The 19121-nt window shown below is 33.9% G+C and overlaps 1 protein-coding gene across 1 annotated transcript in view; it reads right to left on the bottom strand.

Moving 5' to 3' along the window:
- ABCB5 (ATP binding cassette subfamily B member 5) overlaps positions 1-18819 on the bottom strand; it is a 99295-nt gene extending 80476 nt beyond the window's left edge. Inside the window, exons 1-10 of the mRNA XM_054691917.1 lie at positions 18767-18819; positions 16600-16657; positions 13777-13927; positions 10132-10186; positions 8164-8355; positions 7906-8077; positions 5075-5199; positions 4817-4994; positions 3379-3492; positions 1870-1980 (exon numbers count right to left, since the gene is read on the bottom strand). Coding sequence (XP_054547892.1) covers positions 1870-1980; positions 3379-3492; positions 4817-4994; positions 5075-5199; positions 7906-8077; positions 8164-8355; positions 10132-10186; positions 13777-13927; positions 16600-16657; positions 18767-18819 — 1209 coding nt within the window. The remainder of the gene's footprint in view (positions 1-1869; positions 1981-3378; positions 3493-4816; positions 4995-5074; positions 5200-7905; positions 8078-8163; positions 8356-10131; positions 10187-13776; positions 13928-16599; positions 16658-18766) is intronic.
- Between the last annotated feature and the right edge of the window lie 302 nt (positions 18820-19121).

Below are 19121 nucleotides of genomic sequence, written 5' to 3'. Positions count from 1 at the left end.
TGAACTCCTGCTGCAGAGGCTGCAGAAGCTTCATAGGTTGCATCTTAACCCCTTACACCACCAGGGAGGCCTGTGGGGAACACTTTTAAAATTTTCTTAATAAGTGGGTGGTGGTGTTGGCATTTACTATTATTGGGACTTGCAACATGAGAGAAGTCTCACAAATAATTACACTTCCAAAATGATAATAACAATCTCACTGAGAATCCCTCAACTATCTTTGCCTGCTTACGTGTATATATTCCACAACAAACATGGAAATAAGCCCTTGGATTTTGTCACTTTGACCTCACATATGTAAAGAAACAGATTCTTGGGCCTCCTTAGTGGCACAAGGGTTAAGACGCAAGCTATGAAGCTGTCTGCAGCCACTGCAGCATGAGTTCAATCCCAGACCTGCAGGGAGCCACCCACATGGTGCAGCAGACCTCTCCTGTTTCACCCGCTGCTTCCCTCAGCAGTGTATTTCACTCAGTCTGCCTGTTCTGCTCCCCGCTGTCTCTGGTGAATCTTCTCATCCCCCACACCTCTGGCCTGTACCCCAGTTCTTATATGCATAAATAAATAAATCTTCAAAAAAAAAAAAAGAAACAGATGCTCATATAAACCAAAAATAAAACCTTCAAAGGGCCAAGGAGAGAAAAAGTCCCTACATGGCGAGAAATAGGGGAAACCTTAGTGGAGTGTCTCCTCTGCGACATGAATTTTTATCACAGAGAGGAGTTCCTTTTTTTCCTTGGAATAATCTGTGTCTTATTTAAAGTGGATGGACTTTTTATTTTTAACTATTAATTCTTCACCTTAACAAAAAATGTTGTTTCAAAAGTTCTTTCCCATGTAAAAATCACAAATGGTGTTTAAGTCATCAGTAAATTTCATTCCAAATGTAGTTCCAAAATGAAGTTGAAAAATTCTATGTGAAGAAAAATGGTTGAAGACAACAATACTCTACTAATGGTAATTAAGTTACAAAAATATTTTAAAATAAAATTCTCTCTTCCTTTGAAGAGAGAATTTCAAAGAGTTACATTATAGAAAAATGAGGAAAAAGGAAGATACTTTTTTGATGCAAATTCAGCAGGGGATATGTGGTCACTTTAAAAGGCATAACAGATTGATGACATTAGTCATTTTACCAATTTCATTTAAAGTCACATTCTTTTTCTATGACAGATGATTACTAGTAATTGCACTTTGAAGTCTTTAAATAGTAACTACTATACTACTATTTTGGATAAATACATTAACACAACAAAAGGAGGAAAACAATATAAGAGGCACATTTACACATCTTGTCAAAAGCTGAATGATAGAGGGAGGAGAGTAAATTTTTGTGTGTGTGTGTGTGTGTGTGTGTGTGTATGTGTGTGTATATATATGTGTGTAGAAGAGAGAGAGAAAGCACCAGAGGCACGAATACTAGTACACTAAAAGCACCAAGAAAGGGAAACTGGAAAGACACACGTGTATAATTCTCTCAGACTGAACACTAGGAGTTTAAAATGAGTTAGCTACACTGAATGGAATAAGCTCTAGGTATCATCAATAGGTGCACCATCAGTCCAAGACATTTTGGTGTGCTCCCAAATCCAGAGTGGAGGAATTCCTAGAGTTTAAATGTTTTGGTCAGTTGAATATAGAAAAGAGGTTGCAAAATTTAACAATCACTTTCAGAGTTATTTGCCCATTACTAATCTTTCTTTCTTCACCACCCCCTCCTTTACCTCTGTCTCTGTCTCATTCTCTCAAGTCGCTAAGTAAAGTGGCCAAATCTTGTGAAAATGATCCTAAATAATCATATAAGATATTTTAACCAGCAGAAGATAATATAATAAATACTGTAAAATTTTATTGTTAAAATGAACATACCTTGATAGTTGGTCTTGATGGATAACTGAAAGAAACATTTTTAAATTCCACATTTCCTTGTATGCATTCAGGTTTATATCCCATTGTTGAAAAGTTATCTATAGTAGGTTTCTTGGAAAAACAAAGGAATTATTACAAATCTTTGGGGGAGTAAGTTAAAACTTTACATAACCTGAATATAGCTTAATGATGGGTTTCTTTTATGTCTCCTTCTCTGCTTTAGAAGTACATGGGTTTGGACTGAAAGTGTCAATAAATTCAATCTGTTTCTAGAAGAATATAAACAATCCCTTTTCCACAGCCAATTGGTCAACATGGATTTTGTTTAGTGAAGTGAGAGTGTCTGTTTTTTCATTTCCTTCTTGTAGTAATAGTAGCTATCTTTTATTTATTTTTATTAATTTTTTTTATTTCTTACACCATTGTTCATTTTTAAACAATATTTGCTTCTCCCACCCCCCTCAGGTTTAGTCCCCATAGAATTTCCTTCACCAATGCACCGTGCACCATTACCTCAGTCCCCTGTGCTCCTCCCTCTCCCCTGCTGATCTCTCTCCCTCCTCCTTCCCTGCAGGATGTCTCTGATTTATAATTGTCCGTTTATGTTTTGTTGTGTTTTGTACCGTTATTATTATTATTATTATTTTAAAAGATTTATTTTTTATTTATACAAGAACCGGGGTACAGACCAGATGTGCGGGAGGGTGAGAGGATTCACCAGAGACAGAGCAGGGAACAGAACAGGCATACTGACGAAATACACTGCTAAGGGGAGCAGCGGGCGATATAGGAGAGGTCTGCTCGCCATGTGGGTTGCTCTGAGGCCAGTGGGGATCGAACCCGGTACTGCACAGGCTGTGGACAGCTTCACAGCACTACGCTCAACCACCTGCGACACCAGGTAGGCGCTGTACTGTTATTATTTTTTAACACTGATGTCTTATTTGGTTCCTATATTCCTGCTATAAGTGAAACCATCTGATATTTTTCTTTTTCCTTCTGACTTATTTCACTGAGCATAATTCCTTCTAGTTCCATCCATGTTGCTGCGAATGGCATGACTTTTTCTTTTTTTTTTCTTTTAAAGATTTATTTATTTATACAAGAGCTGGTGTACAGGCCAGAGGCATGGGAGGGTGAGAGAATTAACCAGAGACAGAGCGGGAAGCAGAACAGGCAGAAGACACTGCTGAGGGGAGCAGCGGGCAAGGCAGGAGAGGTCTGCCACGCCATGTGGGAATCTCCCTGGCTGGCCAGGAATCGAACCCATGCTGCAGAGGCTGCAGACAGCTTCACAGCGGGTGTTCAACCCACTGTGCCACTGGGGAGGCCTGAGTTTATCTTTTTTGATTGCTGAATAATATTCCATTGCGTATATATACCACATCTTCTTGATCCAGTCATCTATTTTTGGGCATTTGGGTTGTTTCCATGTTTTACCTATTGTAAATAGTGCTGCAATAAACGTAGGGGTAAGTAGCTATCTTTTGAAGCACTTAGAAGTCTTACCTTATCAATAACCTGGAAAATATTATAGGCGGCTCCTCGGGCTATAGTGAAGGTTTCAAAATTAGGGGCTGCTGCTCCAATGCAATAGCTACTATGGATTACACTAAAGAAAACCTATAGGGACAAAAAAAAATTATCCTTCCTCACTTATGTAATACAGACAAGGGAATGGAGTTTATATTTGGTTAATACTCACAGAAAGATATTAAGAGTAATTAGGAAAGAAATTAGGAAATTAGGTAGAAAAGAACAGAAGATGCTGCCAAATAGAAATGAAACACCATTTCCTCCAAGTATATCTGGACTTTTCCTAATGTAGAACAACTTGTGATTGTAACAGCCTTGTTATTTTCATTTGTGGGGATGTCTGGGGATGGAGGTAGCAGTGAATGGCAGTTGGTTCAACTGCAGAATGCTGGCCATAAGCAAACGTGGTTGGGTGAAGAGATGAGTTTCATTCCCCTTCTTCCTGGTCAACCCCTTGAGCTTTAAAGAGAAGAATGTGATAGGTTTCACTAGCTTAGAGACACTGTACTGTTTCTGTCTAAACTTTCCTGATTTCTGTATTCCTGTCTGTATTGCAGACAGACAAATCTCTGCAAAAAGTTAGATAAAGAAAGAACCCCACATGCTTCGTGTTATTTTTTCTTTTATAGGTGAGGAAACTAAGGCTTATTTAAGTCATTTGACCACACTCATTCATAAATTGGGGAGCAAGGATGCATCAAAAATCCCTCTTGATCAGGTTTAATGTAAAATAAATGAGTAGTTTAAAGTGTTAATTAGGAAAGTCTTAAATCCACAAGATCATTTTAGTTGAAAGAAAAAAAGCTACATTGATGGGAAGGCCAAATGAGAACTGAAGTATATAGACAATGTCAATTCAGTTCAATTAGATAAGTATTCTTAAATCTGAAATGATCTGTTCAGTACTCAATTGTGGTAGGATAACTGAATAAACTGTAATTTATTGCATAAGCCCTAAGGGTTTTAAAAAACTAAATTTAAAAAACTTAATTGTGATGTTGAACAGAACTGCATATATTTTGTTTTTAACATTAACTGTATGCTGAAAGGATGGAGGAAAGGCAGCAGAGTCCAATCTACAGAGCATTCCAGAGGGAAGACATTTAGCAAGGAACAGAATGCCATCTTACCACAGCAAGACTGAAAGGAAAAAGTCTCACTAGAGATTCATCATTTTGACTGTCAGATTAAAAAATCTCTAAGAAAAGCACATGCATTTAGAAGACATGCTGGATGAACAAGTATTGCCAATTTATAATTTAAAGATGGATAGAAATAATTTGATGGAAACAAATTTTTGTATTGAAAACATTATTTGATTATTCATTGTCATTCAAAGATAAATTTTATTAAACTGTAGATAAGAATATTTTACCTAGGCCAGTTACCTTTGCTCTTAAACAAGACTTACAGCAAGAACAGTCCCGATGGTATACCCAGCTTCTCCGCTAAGAATCAAGGAGGTGCCATACCAAAAAGCAAGTCCATAGGTTCCATTCATAAAGAAGTACACAGCACCAAGAGAGAGTTTTGAAGCTATAGTCTTTTTTATGCCAACATCCTTTGCATCTTTTAGATTCTGTGTATACCTTAAAAAGATAGAACACAATGTAATAGTATTGAGGAAAAGTAAAACTAAACATATATTATTGTAATTAATAGGACAGACCTTTGAATTTCTTTCTCCTGGGCCCCAAAGGCTACGACTGTTCGGATTGATGACAAGACTTCTTCTGCTACAGCCCCAGCTTTGGAATACGCATTTAATTCTTTACCAGTCAATGAGATGACTATCTGTAATAAGCCATGACAAAAGTTAACCAAAGAATGACCCTGACATAGCAAAAATTTAATTCAAGTAGAATCTCGAAGAAGATATTTAATTATTGGAAACATAGTTAATATCACTTAACCTAAATTTGTCAGTTTGCAAATGAGGAAACTAATGGCCAGACATATTAACCTACTTTTAAAAAAGTCTCATGGCAGTGAAAGAGCTTAGCCTAACATAATCTAGAATCTGAAAGTCTGTTTGTCCTTCTACTAGCAGAGTTTCATTGTTTTCTCTCTGTATATTTAAAAACTCTTTTTAGACGATGGATATCTATATTAATATAACTTGGAAAGAACTGATTTGGAGAAGGACATTAGGGACACAATTCTTTTGGGATACACTCTGCAAATTAATGAGCTTGATTCAACTTGTTATTACGTAAAAAGTAAAGATTCCAAAGGACATGCATAGGTCACAGGATTGTGGCAGTATGAGGAAGATGACCCTACATTTGTCTGTGGTATGATTATAACTGCATAATGCAGCCTGCCTAGTAAAATGCTATATCTCTAAACACTAAGAGGTGACATTTTAGGAGAAGGATATTTTTCTTGGTGATATCAGGCAGGTTTATTTAATTTCTCAAATATTTTTAATCAGAATATGCCTTTTCATCTATTAAAAATCTCACTGCTCATTTACTTAGTAAAGGATTTAATTTAGTAATCAGCACACTGTTTAATGAAAGGGAACAGCAGGGAAATTGTTCTTAGAACTGTGACTCTGTAACTCTTGCCAACTCACATAACATATTTATCCACATTCAAAACACATTTCACATAATTGGAGCTGATTTTACATAAAACATACTTGAGTTGTTAAAGTCAGAAGATAGCAAAAGCTGAACAATACTCATCATTTTCTGAATTCACTTAATAATGACAATTATTCTTATATTGCTGGAGGGGAAACAGCACCTAGCAAAAAAGTCTTTGTACATAAGGAGTATTTAATAAATGTTTGCCAAATTAAATTGAATTGAAGGAAGTTAGAAACCATATACCCTGGCTTCTTTAATTATCTGGATAACTTTGACCTTTACTTTCTTCCTCTTCCCAATCAGTTAATACAATAGCAGTACTTAAGATTCTGGCTACTGTTCCTTTTAAACCCCCAATTCACTTCACTTCTCCAGGCAGTAAAGTCTCTAATCTTAGTAACTTAATATGGATAATTTTCCTACTTGGGGTACCCATTTCAAATAAGCTGCGGATGAAGATTGTGATAAGGGTTACAAAGTCAACATTAAACTCACCCTAAATAAAAATTTGTTGTCTAAACATCCAAGCCTATTGGTAAGGAATCACTCAGCCATAGAATATTTTTATTGCCAAAAAAATTGTTCTTTGGTTGAATTTATATATTGCTAGCAAGTAAACAGTAAATTTTGTGGGTTTGATTTGCATAAAAACAGTTAGCTTTGCAAAATTAAAAACTCCAAAAAATATACAACTGTATTCCTCAAGCGTGCACTGTGCCTCTATTCTAGGAGATAGGTATATAATTGGGAATACTTAAAGATATCATTTGGAGAAATATAATAGTTGTTTTTGGACTTCACAAAGTGCATTGTTTTTAAGACCAGACTGTGAATAAATTAATATTATATACTCACAGTATAACTGCAAAGAACATAAATTATAACACAGGTACAGCAGTTCCCTGTTGTCTGAGAGGGATATATTCCAAGGCCCACAGTTGATGCCTGAATATGCTTTGCCAATACATACATACCTATGATAAAATTTAATTTAAAAAAATAGGCAGCTTAAGATTTAATGACCTAGCAAAAAATAAAATATCACAATTATAATGATATGATGTAATAAGTTATATGAGCGTGATCTTTCTCTCTTTCCCTCTCTTTCAAAGCATCTTGTTCTACACAGTATTTTCAGACTGTGGTTGACCATGGATAACTAAAAATGCAGAACTCTAAAGTGCATGTAAGGGAGGATGACTATATATAATTGGTTTTAAAGAACTGAATCAGATTTACATAATACTTAAATTGACATAATAGAGATTTCAAAAGTAATTTAGAATCCTATGAAAATATATAAACCTGAAATGGCTGACATAAAGTATTTAAGTGTTTACTGTTTCAGGATTTTCTCATATGTTCTAGTGAAATGATTTGTAGGATATTTATTTGGGAATTGAGACCACCCAAGGCTGTGCTGGCATCTATTGTATAATAGTATAACATTTTATCATACCATTATTTGAAATTGCATTAATTTATTAAATGAAGATAAATGCTTTTCAGTGTTAGTAAGATAGTAAAACTAAATCTCATTGTAGCAACTTGAAGACATCCATTTAAAAATAAGTAAGTAAGTAAGTAAGCAAGTAAATAAATAAATTAATTAAATAAAATAGGTGATTGGGCCTCCCCTGGTTGCGCAGTGGTTGAGCACTGGGTTGCGAGGCTGCTCGCAGCCTCTGCAGCGCCAGTTCGATCCCCAGCCACCGGCGAGTGTTCCACAACAAAAAAATAAAATAAAATAAAATAGGTGATTAATAATGATAAAAATTTGTGGAGTATATTATCCCTTGTTATTTTTTAGATACAGAAAATGGACATATCTTTTTTGAAAAACTTAGTAAAACATTTAGTTCACATTCCTGCTTTCAATAAGCATCACATCAGTCATCTTGCCTACCCTAGAAAACATGGCTGCTGAAGCAATTATAAGAGGAGATGTGGACAGAGTCACCAGGGTGAGTTTCCAGCCTTTCATCAAACCAATCACCAGGCCAATAGAAAAGGTAGATATGTTTTGAAACAACAAAGCAATCTTGTCTCCAATACCATCGTTGATTTTGTTGATATCACTGAAACAAGTAAATAAATGCAGTTAAGTAATTTATACATCACTAAGTGAAAACAAAGTTGAAATACTACACAATCATCCTCTTACTCAGTCATGCGAGTGTTAATTTCACCAGTGTCACTTCTGTCAAACCAGCTGATGTCCTGTGCCAACATTGAATGAAAAAACTGTTTTTGAATTCTTTTGGTCTGTCGTGCTGCAGTCATAACCCAAAAAGAAATCTGCATATAGCCAAAAACCAAGGCTGTAACACCTACTCCAATATAATAAAGGGTCAACCTGAAAAAAGATGATTGAAAATCTTAGTAAGACTGAAGCAAAACTTTTTTCCCCTTGTTGCCAAAAAGACATATTTATCAATATATCAATATTTGAGAAACAATACTAGAACCTGTAAAAAAAAAATCTGCTATGAGAAAGAGTAAAATATATTGAATGTACAACTCCAGTTTCCCATCAGTACCTGATGATTACTGATGAAACAACTAATTACCTGTTTTCACCAAAATGTTATAGAAAGTAATGTTTCCACAATTATGTTAATCAAAACATTAACAGGTGTTATGGGAAAAACTAGGTTCCATAGTCAAATAGGTTTGAAACACTTAGCTTAAACAAAATTAACTAAATGGAGACTTTACTATGCCAATCTTCTTGTGTATATTTAAGAGGAGGTTATCATATACAAGATTTTCCAAGCTCACTTGATCATGAAAATTATTTTATCATGTATCTTAAACATTTCCAAAACAGAATACTGGTATGGGAAACAACAGTGTAACAAATACTAAATTATGAATGTTAAGAATAGTCTCTCAAAATTAGTAACCCTTTAATACTGTGCACAGATATATTTTTTATATTAATCTTTCTTTTTGATTTTTTTTTCCAAATGGATGCCCCTATTTTTAAAAGTTACAAACTTCTTTTTTGTAAGCAACTCCTAAGTCATGGTTTGTACATTAGAAGCCTTCATTAAACCATAAGAGTAGAAATCCTAATGAGGAATTTTCAAAATATCCAATATAAAGAAATGTTCTATAAAGGGTGCTAAAAAATAGGATTTTCCCCTCAAGGAAAGTTGAGGCTGCAGCAAAGCACAACTTGAGGGGGAAACACGCGTACTATAGTCCCAAACAGTACTGTCCAATAAAACTTTCTGTGATGAGGGAAATGTCTCATATTTGTACAATACAAAAATGTCAGCCAGCCATATGTGGCTGCTGAACATTTGACTGAGAATGAAAAATGAGTATTTAGTCTTATTTAATTTTAATCACTTCAAATTTAAATTGACATCTGTGACTGTGGCACATACAGGTCAAAAATTATAGCCCAGAGAGTGTCACTGCAATGTGATGAATCTCTTAGGGTTGCTCAAGTTTCAGAAGTAAGGTCATTACTGAAATCCACTGAATATATCTATTGAGGCAGCAGTTCTCTAAACAAACTCAACATATGTGACAGAGTAAAAGCACTACTTAACACATAAGACTACAAAAACAGAATGTCTTTATAAATCATTTATTTTAGATTGTCGACTTTTTACTCTGTGTATAGCTTTACTATGAATCTGAACAGTTTCTAAAATTAGTCTGAATAAAACTTCACTGTTTTATTTTAATATGCTATTATGTTATTACTATTTTTGCTATTTCTTGCACAAAATTTTTTGGCTTTTAATTTTATGGCTATGGCATTTTTTCCATAGGTTTTCTAAGAAACATAATTTGGAAAAAGAAAAAACAAGTCATTTAGCCTCTTGGATATGTGCCTTCAACTTCAGTAGGCAAAACTGTCATAAAAATAAAATCCTTAAACAACTTTTCTATTGATGACAATTTTATTACATACAACTCAGTATAAAGAAGAAGAGCTTAAATGGGAGAAAGAATTATGTGATCATTATATTTTATGTACCTGGTGAAAGAGAACACGTTTGCTCTAATTGCTAATATGTGATAGTAATGATTAGACAAACCTTGCAGTTCTTCTTCCTTAAGTACTGAACAAAGCAACATGAAATGAACATATTAACATTTCATTTGGACTCACATAGTTATATCTTCATCCAGCTTTTCTTGAGACTGAGTACAGTTCTGATAATTTGCTGTAAAACAGTTGTTTAAATTATAATAGAAATTAATTTTCACTCAGTTATCTAAACCAAATGTGGTGAGGTCTCAAAAAAAATAGACATAACACACACATAATCAGTTTATGATTATAATATTTTCTCTCTTTAACCTAAAATTTGAATAATTATCTATGATCTCAAGAAGCACTTATGCAATTAAAAAAAGTACAAGGAAATATTAACTATGTAGCTCATGCCCAGAAAGAATTCTTTAGGCCATTTTTTATTTCAGGCAAAGGTTGTGTAAGTAATAGTAATAGAATTATCCTTTTCTGCTGAGGTGATTCAAGAAAAGCAAGAACACATGTGAAAGTTCTCAAAATAGTAAATCACTGGAAAATTTAAATGAAGCTCACTGAAATATATTGGCTACAACAAGGATAGTAAAAATAAAGTTGTATTTAAAGTAGTCCTTGGGTTACAAGTTTGTTATGTAAACTTTTGATATAGTTTCTGTAAAAAATACAATACATATTAATTGGTATGCCAAGGTTGTAATCTGTCAACAATTTATTTATTTTTTTTAAAAGATTTATTTATTTTTGCATAGAAGAGCTGGGGTATAGCCAGAGGTGTGGGTTGGTAAGAGGATTCGCCAAAAACAGAATGGGGAGCAGAACAGGTGGATTGACTGAAATATACTGTTGAGGGCAGCAGCAGGCAAGACAGGAGAGGTCTGCTGTGCCAAGTGGCTGGGAATCGAACTTGTGCTACAGGGGCTGCCAATAGTTTCATAGTGCTGAGTCTTAACCCCTTGTGCCACAAGGGAGGCCCAATTTTATCAACAATTTAATATAATGGTCTATATCTACAATCAATTTTCTTTCTCAAACCTCTATAGTAGGTATTTGAAATGAATTGAAGACATTATGACATATCATCTCTTATAAAACCATGACATCATATATAATAATATCTATGACTTTTACTTATATGCAAATATAAGTAATTTTTTCCCTTACAAATATAATTATTTTTCCCTTACTTCATTTCTGGAATTCTTGTAGGGAAAAATTTTTAAAGCAGTTTCTTGTAAATATGAGAATCAACAGAATCAAAATATGAAAACCTAGAAGAAGTTTTAGTGAGATTTCACTTTTAATAGAGAATATACATTGTGTCCAAAAGTGGTACACAGGATCACATAAACAAAGCATAATTTCATTTTGGAGATTATATTAATGGTGACAAAAACTGCAAAAATTCAGTGCTGGCACAAAAATGATAGCTATTTTTCTTATTTTCATTAGTAAGGGCAAATAATCTTCCTCTATTATCTGCCAGAAAATCAATGGTTAGAAGATTGAGGACATAATCTTTAAAAAAATCTCCTTAATAAAACATAATACACCAATAATATTCATGTAATTGTCTAAATTTTTTTTAAAGATTTATTTATTTATGCATACAAGAGCTGGGGTACAGGCCAGAGGTGCGGGGGGTGAGAGGACTCACCAGAGACAGAGTAGAGAACAGAACAGGCAGATTGACTGAAATACACTGCTGAGGGGAGCAGCAAGCGAGATATGAGAGGTCTGACGCGCCATGTGTTTTTCTCCCTGGCCAGCCGGGGATTGATCTCATGCTGCAGAGCTGTGGATTGCTTCATAGCGCAGTGCTTAACCCCTTGCGCCACCAGGGAGGCCCTAATTGTCTAAATTCTTATCAAACCTACACTGTTTCAAATGTTCACTACATTTGAAAAAACAATAAAACTCAAGAAATCTGGAGAAGCCTTTAAATAAAAACAAAAGTGAAAAATTCACAGCAATATCAGTCAGCTATGTACTTCCTATCCTATCTATAGGAAGTAAGGTACTCAATTATAGACTAGATCTAACAAGAAGAATATTTCCAAGCAAACTGTCTTAAGTGAATTTATCCTTTTTTTTCTTTTTTCCCTTCCTTTCTGTCACACATTCAGAGAGAGAGTGAGAACAAGACATAGCTTTCAATCAATGAATATTTCCTCAGTTATCTGTAGTGCCATTTGTTTTCCAAAGAGAATGGCATCCTTAATTTCTATCATTAAATTATCAAAAAAATTAATAACTGTCTATTAGGAAATCATTACATGAAAGATACAGAAATGGAAGTACTAAATTTATTCCACTCAAACTAGACTAGGACACTTAAAAGATTAGGCTTTAGGTAGGAAACAAGAGGGTATAAATTAGTGTTTAAAGTCAAGTAGGGCATACTCTAGAAAGGTACACTGCAAAAAGCTAGGTTAGTATTTAAAAGATAGTTCAGGCTTAATGAGACAGTTTTTCCAGCTACAATAAACTGTTATAAGAGTTCTTTGTGCTGTGTAATTTTGGGGGAAGCATGTAAAAATCAGGGAATTATCAATATTTATGATATTCACAAGATAACGACTGTGGATGCTATGTTAGTGCATAGAAGAATTGCTAGAATTTATATCTTGAGAATGCCACCCTAAAAGACATGACCCTGAAATAGGATGCTACGAAGGTAATAACACTTGGGGGAAATCTATAATTATGGGAAATACACCTGATTGCTAGATTCCCTTCCTATTATTCCCTTCCTATTCCCTTCCTATTATTATGACTGTCTCTAGCATTGTACTTCTCTTCATATTCTTTTCTGCTTCCTTGCTGCATTATGTCTACAGTGTTACACGTAATGCTTATCTATATACTTTCAATCTGAGTATATACAACAAGGGTTAGTCATTCTTGCTTTCTTTTTAAAGGGTGCTTTACAGTTCAGTGGTGTGGAATGGCTTAAGTTCTTTTTTTTTTTTTATTAAATCCTGATATAATCATCAGTTCTGATAGAAAAGGATTTGAATTCCTATAGAAACAAGCTGTGCTACTGTGGGTCTCAGATGATTTATATACCATGTCAGTGTTATTTTAGGTTTCATGTGTTATTTGGTATGATGTGGTAGGTAACTTTTTGGGCCTGGGAATGCTAGAAATTTTTTCTCTATATATTAATGGTAGGGCCTCCCTAGTGGCACAGGTGGTTAAGTGCAGCGCTGTGAAGCTATCTGCAGCCACTGCAATGCCAGTTCAATCCCCGCCAGGCGCAGAGCAACCCACATGGCACACAGAACTCTCCTGTCTCGCCCGCTGCTCCCCTCAGCAGTGTATTTCAGTCAGTCTGCCTGTTCCCCACTCTGTGAGAATCCTCTCACCCTCCCGCATATCTGGCCTGTACCTCAGTTCTTGTATAAATAAATAAATCTTAAAAAAACCCAGATTAATAGTAATTGATTCTTCACTTTATGCCATTGTGGTTTACAAAGATTTCATGGGAACACTCCACTTGCAGATAATAAGAGAAACTTTTATGTTATATATACACCTATATAGATTATATATTTGTGTGTATATGTATATGTGTTCTAGTAGTACTGTTTCTTTGAAGAATGCTGACATGGAGTTGGATTTTTAGTCTATTAGGACTATAGAATAAATGACAAATGCATATTATATAGACATTGTTTGATAGTACAATAATATATTGTGCACTGCTTGTTTTATTTACTGCTTTGAGTCCCTAACAATTCAGAAAGGTAGGTATGTACTCACTTGTGTTGGCTTTGACTAGACATCCACCAATGAGGTTATCACTCATTTCTCCTAAAATCAGTGACATTACAGGCAGACAGGCTCCATTTACAAGTGATGCCAGTAACCCCAAAATCATGAGTGTGATGTCCAGTCCATCAGCAAAGCGAAACTGAGGAAAACAAATAAAACACGGTTAACTTTATAGCAATAAAAAAATAAGTCAACTTATGTTTTTACCATCAAGTAAACATTATTTTACAAACTGATAAAGGGAATAATCAATATTAAATTATGAGTATTTATAAAGTTAAAAAAAAGTCCCTGATCTTAAGGATTTATAATGTACTTTGACAAAGATACTGAAAAATAAAGTAACATAATTAGTATACAAATTGTGTGACACAAGTCAGGTCAGATTTGGTCATGAATCAGAAATATCCTTTTATATTGTTGATTCTGGAATAAATTGTTTCTAAGGCCTTCATATGTTAGCTTATGGAAAGTTAATCTTCAAACTTTAAATTTTCTAGGCTTATCAGGATCATAGCAATGGCACAAGTGACCAGTGAACAGTAATTACCTGGTAAAAATTCATTCACCAAGTGTAAATTAATCATATTTTTCACATTTCTCAGATTTTTTTCTACCAAGGATAACATATTATCCTATAAGTAAGTATATTTATTTGCAAGACCGTTTAAGAAAGAAATGATTGAAAGTCAACTACTGACTGCTTTATATTCTGCCCTATAATAGGTCCCGGGCCTCCCCGGTGGCGCAGCGGTTGAGCGGTGGGTTGCGAAGCTGCCCGCAGCCTCTGTGGCGCCAGTTCGATCCCCGGCTGCTCCCCGGCCACCGGAGGAGGATCCCACATGGTGCGCAGACCTCTCCTGCTGCCTGCTGCTCCCCTCAGCAGTGTACTTCAGTCCTCTGCCTGCTCTGTTCCCCACTCTGGCTCTGGTGAATTCTCTCACCCTCCCGCGCTTCTGACTGTACCCAGTGCATGTATAAACAAAACAAACAAACAAATAAAATAAATAAATAAATAAATAAATAAATAAACATGCCTCTAATAGGTCCCCACAATATTCCAAAACCAAAACATGAACAAAACTTGAAAACATGGATTTTATTTTATCTTATTGAGAGAACTAAGATAAAATATACATTGGTATACAATGAAATCAGATTTGAAAAATAGTAAAAGGAAGTTAGTACATATTTTTCATATTTTTGAGTGGGGACAAAATGTTATGTTTTTATATTCAATCATTCAATAGCTAACACATATTTATAGAGTAACTGCTTTAGTTGGCATTGAACTTTTTACCACAGATGATAAGAGGGTATTTGCATTTCCACCTTTTCCTAGAATAGTGTATTATCTTGTTGATAAAGTTTATCATGTTCTATTATTTCTCAGGTTTGTAAGATTTGACTTGGAAAAGAAATATACTGTTTCATGTTTATTTCTAATCATACTGACAATCAGGCTGACATATTGTAGATTAGAGTAGGTAGAGGGGTTGAACACATGTATAAAAATGTTCCTAAGTTAATCCCAAAGATGTATGCTCATATACTTTTTAATGCATAGGCTGTACAAAATTTTTAGATAAATATTTTTTATTTAAAAAGGAATAATGAAATTTTAAATGTAATTAAAACTCACATCAATGTCTTATCAACAGAAAATAATGGACAGTAAATATTAAATGGTAAAAGTCACTTAGAATTCTCCACCAGTAGATTTCTGGACCTACTAAACATAGAGCTTCCATATGATCCAGCAATTCCACTCCTAGGTATTTACCCAAAGGACACAGAAACATCAATTCCAAAGAGCACCTGCACCCCTATGTTTATAGCAGCACTGTTTACAATAGCTAAGCTTTGGAAACAACCCAAATGCCCAAAAATAGATGACTGGATCAAGAAGATGTGGTACATATATACCATGGAATATTACTCAGCATTCAAAAAAGATAAACACATGCAATTTGCAGCAACATGGATGGTGCTGGAAGGGATCATGCTCAGCGAAATAAGCCAAAAAGAAAAAGAAAAATACCGGATGGTCTCACTCATAGCAGGAATCTAGAAAACTTAAATAAGGGACCAGGAAAATGAATATAAGAAAGTGAAAATCAAAATCAACAAAAAACTATGAACCAGAGACACTTTTTGGGGGGTGGGGGCGGGAGGGGAAGGATTGGGGTCAGAATGGGGCGTTTGCAATTGTATGGGGGAATATAAAAATAAAATTTAATATTAAAAAAAAAAAAGAAAAAAAAATTCAGTGACAAGGTACATTAGAAAACTGAAATTTTAGATTATGAGGTGTTTTACAGTTAGTCTGACAAAAAGCATATATTTGCTTCTTTATATTTGCAAACCAAAATTATCAGAATAAAATCTGTTGTTCCAGATAAATTCTGTTTATCATAGAGCAAGGCATTATTTAATATATGGTGCTGTAATTTGACTACTCTGGTTATTTACATAATATTTTACCAAAAAAAAAAAAAAAAAAAAAAAGAATTCTCCACCAGTGAGGAAAAATACCTTGATAACACACATGTATGACACATATACACAAACACACATATATGTGTATATATACACACACACTTTTTTCCTAAACTGGGAACAATATGGATATTGTGTTATTTCTTATACCTTATTGTAGAAGTTTGGGTTGTTTGCATATTATTTCCTATTAGAAATAACAATTTGATGAATGCATGCTTTTTCCCCAAATAGATATAAACTAACAAACACAATCATTCTACATATTAATAACAACTCCCTGAAATTTTCTGATAGATTGATTTCACTTACTATCTCAATAGGTCCAACGACTTGTTTTCTTACTTGGGGTGGTTGTTCTTGCAACTTTCTGGAAAATAAATGTTTAAAATACAAAAGTTATAATGTGAATATAATTTGCAAAATTTTTCAATTATAACTGTATCAATTATAATTTTTCAATTATAACTGTATCAAAGTGTCAAATTTTACCATTATGAAATTTATACCAACGCTAAAGTTTTAAAAACAAACTTTATAAGTGATAATATGGAGATACTCAGTATAATCACCTGGAGAGTAAGTTGTTACTGGCTGTCTCTACCTTAGTTAGGGTAATGGAAGAAACTCTAGATCTTTATTACATTGTCATAAAATATAAATAATAATGAATTTGTCATCTTGACTAATTTTAAGTATACAGTTCAGTGGTATTAGGTATACTCATATTATTGTGCTACCATTACCACTACCCATTTACAGTACTCTCTTTATCTTGCAAAACTGAAATTCTATAACCATTCCAGTAAATAGTATCTCCCCATAGTATCTTCCTCCCACTCCCAGCCTCTGGCTACCTCAGTCTTTCTGGCTCTACTGTATGTGTATACCACATTTTTGTTTATCCATTCCTCAATCACTGGACACTTGGATTGCTTCCACATTTTTGTTACTGTGAATAATGCTGCTATTAATATGGGTATACTAATATTTCTTCAAGTACTTAATTTCAGTTCTTTTGGCTATATAATCAAGAGTAGAATTGCTAGATCATATGCTAATTCTGTTTTTAATTTCTTGAGAAACCATCATACTGCTTTCCATAGCATCTGCATCATTTTATATTCCCACAAACTATGCAAAAGGGTTCCAATTTCTTTACATCCTCACCAACACTTGTTATATTGTTTCTTTTTTATAATAATTAAAATAGTAACCATCCTAAGGTTGTGAGATAGCGGATTAGAATTTCTAACCCATTGTTAACAAATTGCTCAAGAACAACTATGAGGTTTAAATGAAAAAGTTCTACATTAAAGAAGTGTACAGTGAGTTTGGTCTCCCCTTGAAGATTTCATTTCTTAGGTCCCATTTCAAGGAGGTCCAGTTGAAAATTTCAAGTTTCACCCACTAAGTTCAGGAATATCTGTCAATTAAACACATACACCCAACACATACACTCACAAAAATTCTGAAACATTAAAGGAAGATAGGAAAGGGATCAGAGTAAATTTTATAAGAAAGATGTCACAGAAGGATGAACTTCTGACTCTTTTCCAGCTTTATAACATATCGTTCCATCAGCTTTGATCAATGGTAAGTCATTTAATTTTGTTCTACCTGAAGTTAATAATTTACTTATGTATTGGGCCATTTTTCTCTGAGATGATTCACAGATGACCAAAAAAAAAAAAAAAAAAAAGGGTTTTAAGATTGCGAAGTCCCCTTTACCCATTCCATCCCAAATGCATATTTTAAAGTTTAAGACCCAGTAAGCTATCTTCTTTTGATAAATTTTGTTTTAGGCAACATTTATGTCCCATTGACCTTCAGGGAAATCCTTCAAAGGTGGGTTCTGGTGGTTTTTTAACTCCTTCTACCCATGTTGAGAGCAGAGAAGAGCAGATGGGCTGGAATGGCAAGAGCACCCTTTCTGGCTACTAGAAGCTCTATATTAATGAATCAAGTGATGTAGAGGCATACTCTCCTGCTTCACAGATTATACATCGAAATGTAACACAATTGTCATGGGTAATGGAAATAAAATAGATTTTAAGTCACTTTCATTTTAAATATCTAAATTAAATTATTATATATGTAGATAATTTTGTAAAAATACATAATCATAGATATTCAATGAAAAAATAATCAGAATCCAACATTTTATTTTAAAAGTGTAACGTATGGAATGATAGATTCACAGAGAACTGAAATGAAATCACTTAGGGATTTTTTTCTAAAGTAAGCTACAAGAAATTGAAAAGAGGACATATCAGAAGTATTATATCAGTAAATCCTATAGCTATTATGCTTCCTAAAATTACTATTAAAACACTAACACTAATTATGTTGATATTGCAAAATGCAAATAGTATTGCTATTTTCTGAAAAAAACTATAAACATTTTTGCTAATCTGTGAAAATGATAAGGCATATTTGAAGTCGCAGAATACTTTTTGTAGAACTTAAGAAAACTTACTCATTTTTCTGATAATTTTCTTGCATCTCTTCAGCTCTTTCAGAATTTTCCATCTTGTTTATAATTTAATTATTCTGAAATTAAATATTTACAAATATCATGTGTATGTGTGATTTTATCAATTAGTTGATAGAAAGCATTTTTTGCATTCCTAAAAGCTTCTAAAATATGATGCTGCTCAGTTTCATCCTACCTCCTTTCTCTCCTCTCCAACTAAAGTTTGCATAGATTTTATTATTGATTTTAAAACTTCTTTGAATATTCTAGGCTTAGATTAGCTTATAAAAATTCTAGAAACAGAAAAGGTAAAAGGTAGAAAGCCATAATCCATGTACAATGCATGGTTTTTCAGGAC

This window comes from Talpa occidentalis, unplaced genomic scaffold, assembly GCF_014898055.3.
Source record: "Talpa occidentalis isolate TD23 unplaced genomic scaffold, MPIMG_talOcc4v2.1, whole genome shotgun sequence".
Taxonomy (NCBI): domain Eukaryota; kingdom Metazoa; phylum Chordata; class Mammalia; order Eulipotyphla; family Talpidae; genus Talpa; species Talpa occidentalis.
Note: the sequence above shows the minus strand (reverse complement) of the source record. Positions and strands in the feature narration are given on the sequence as shown.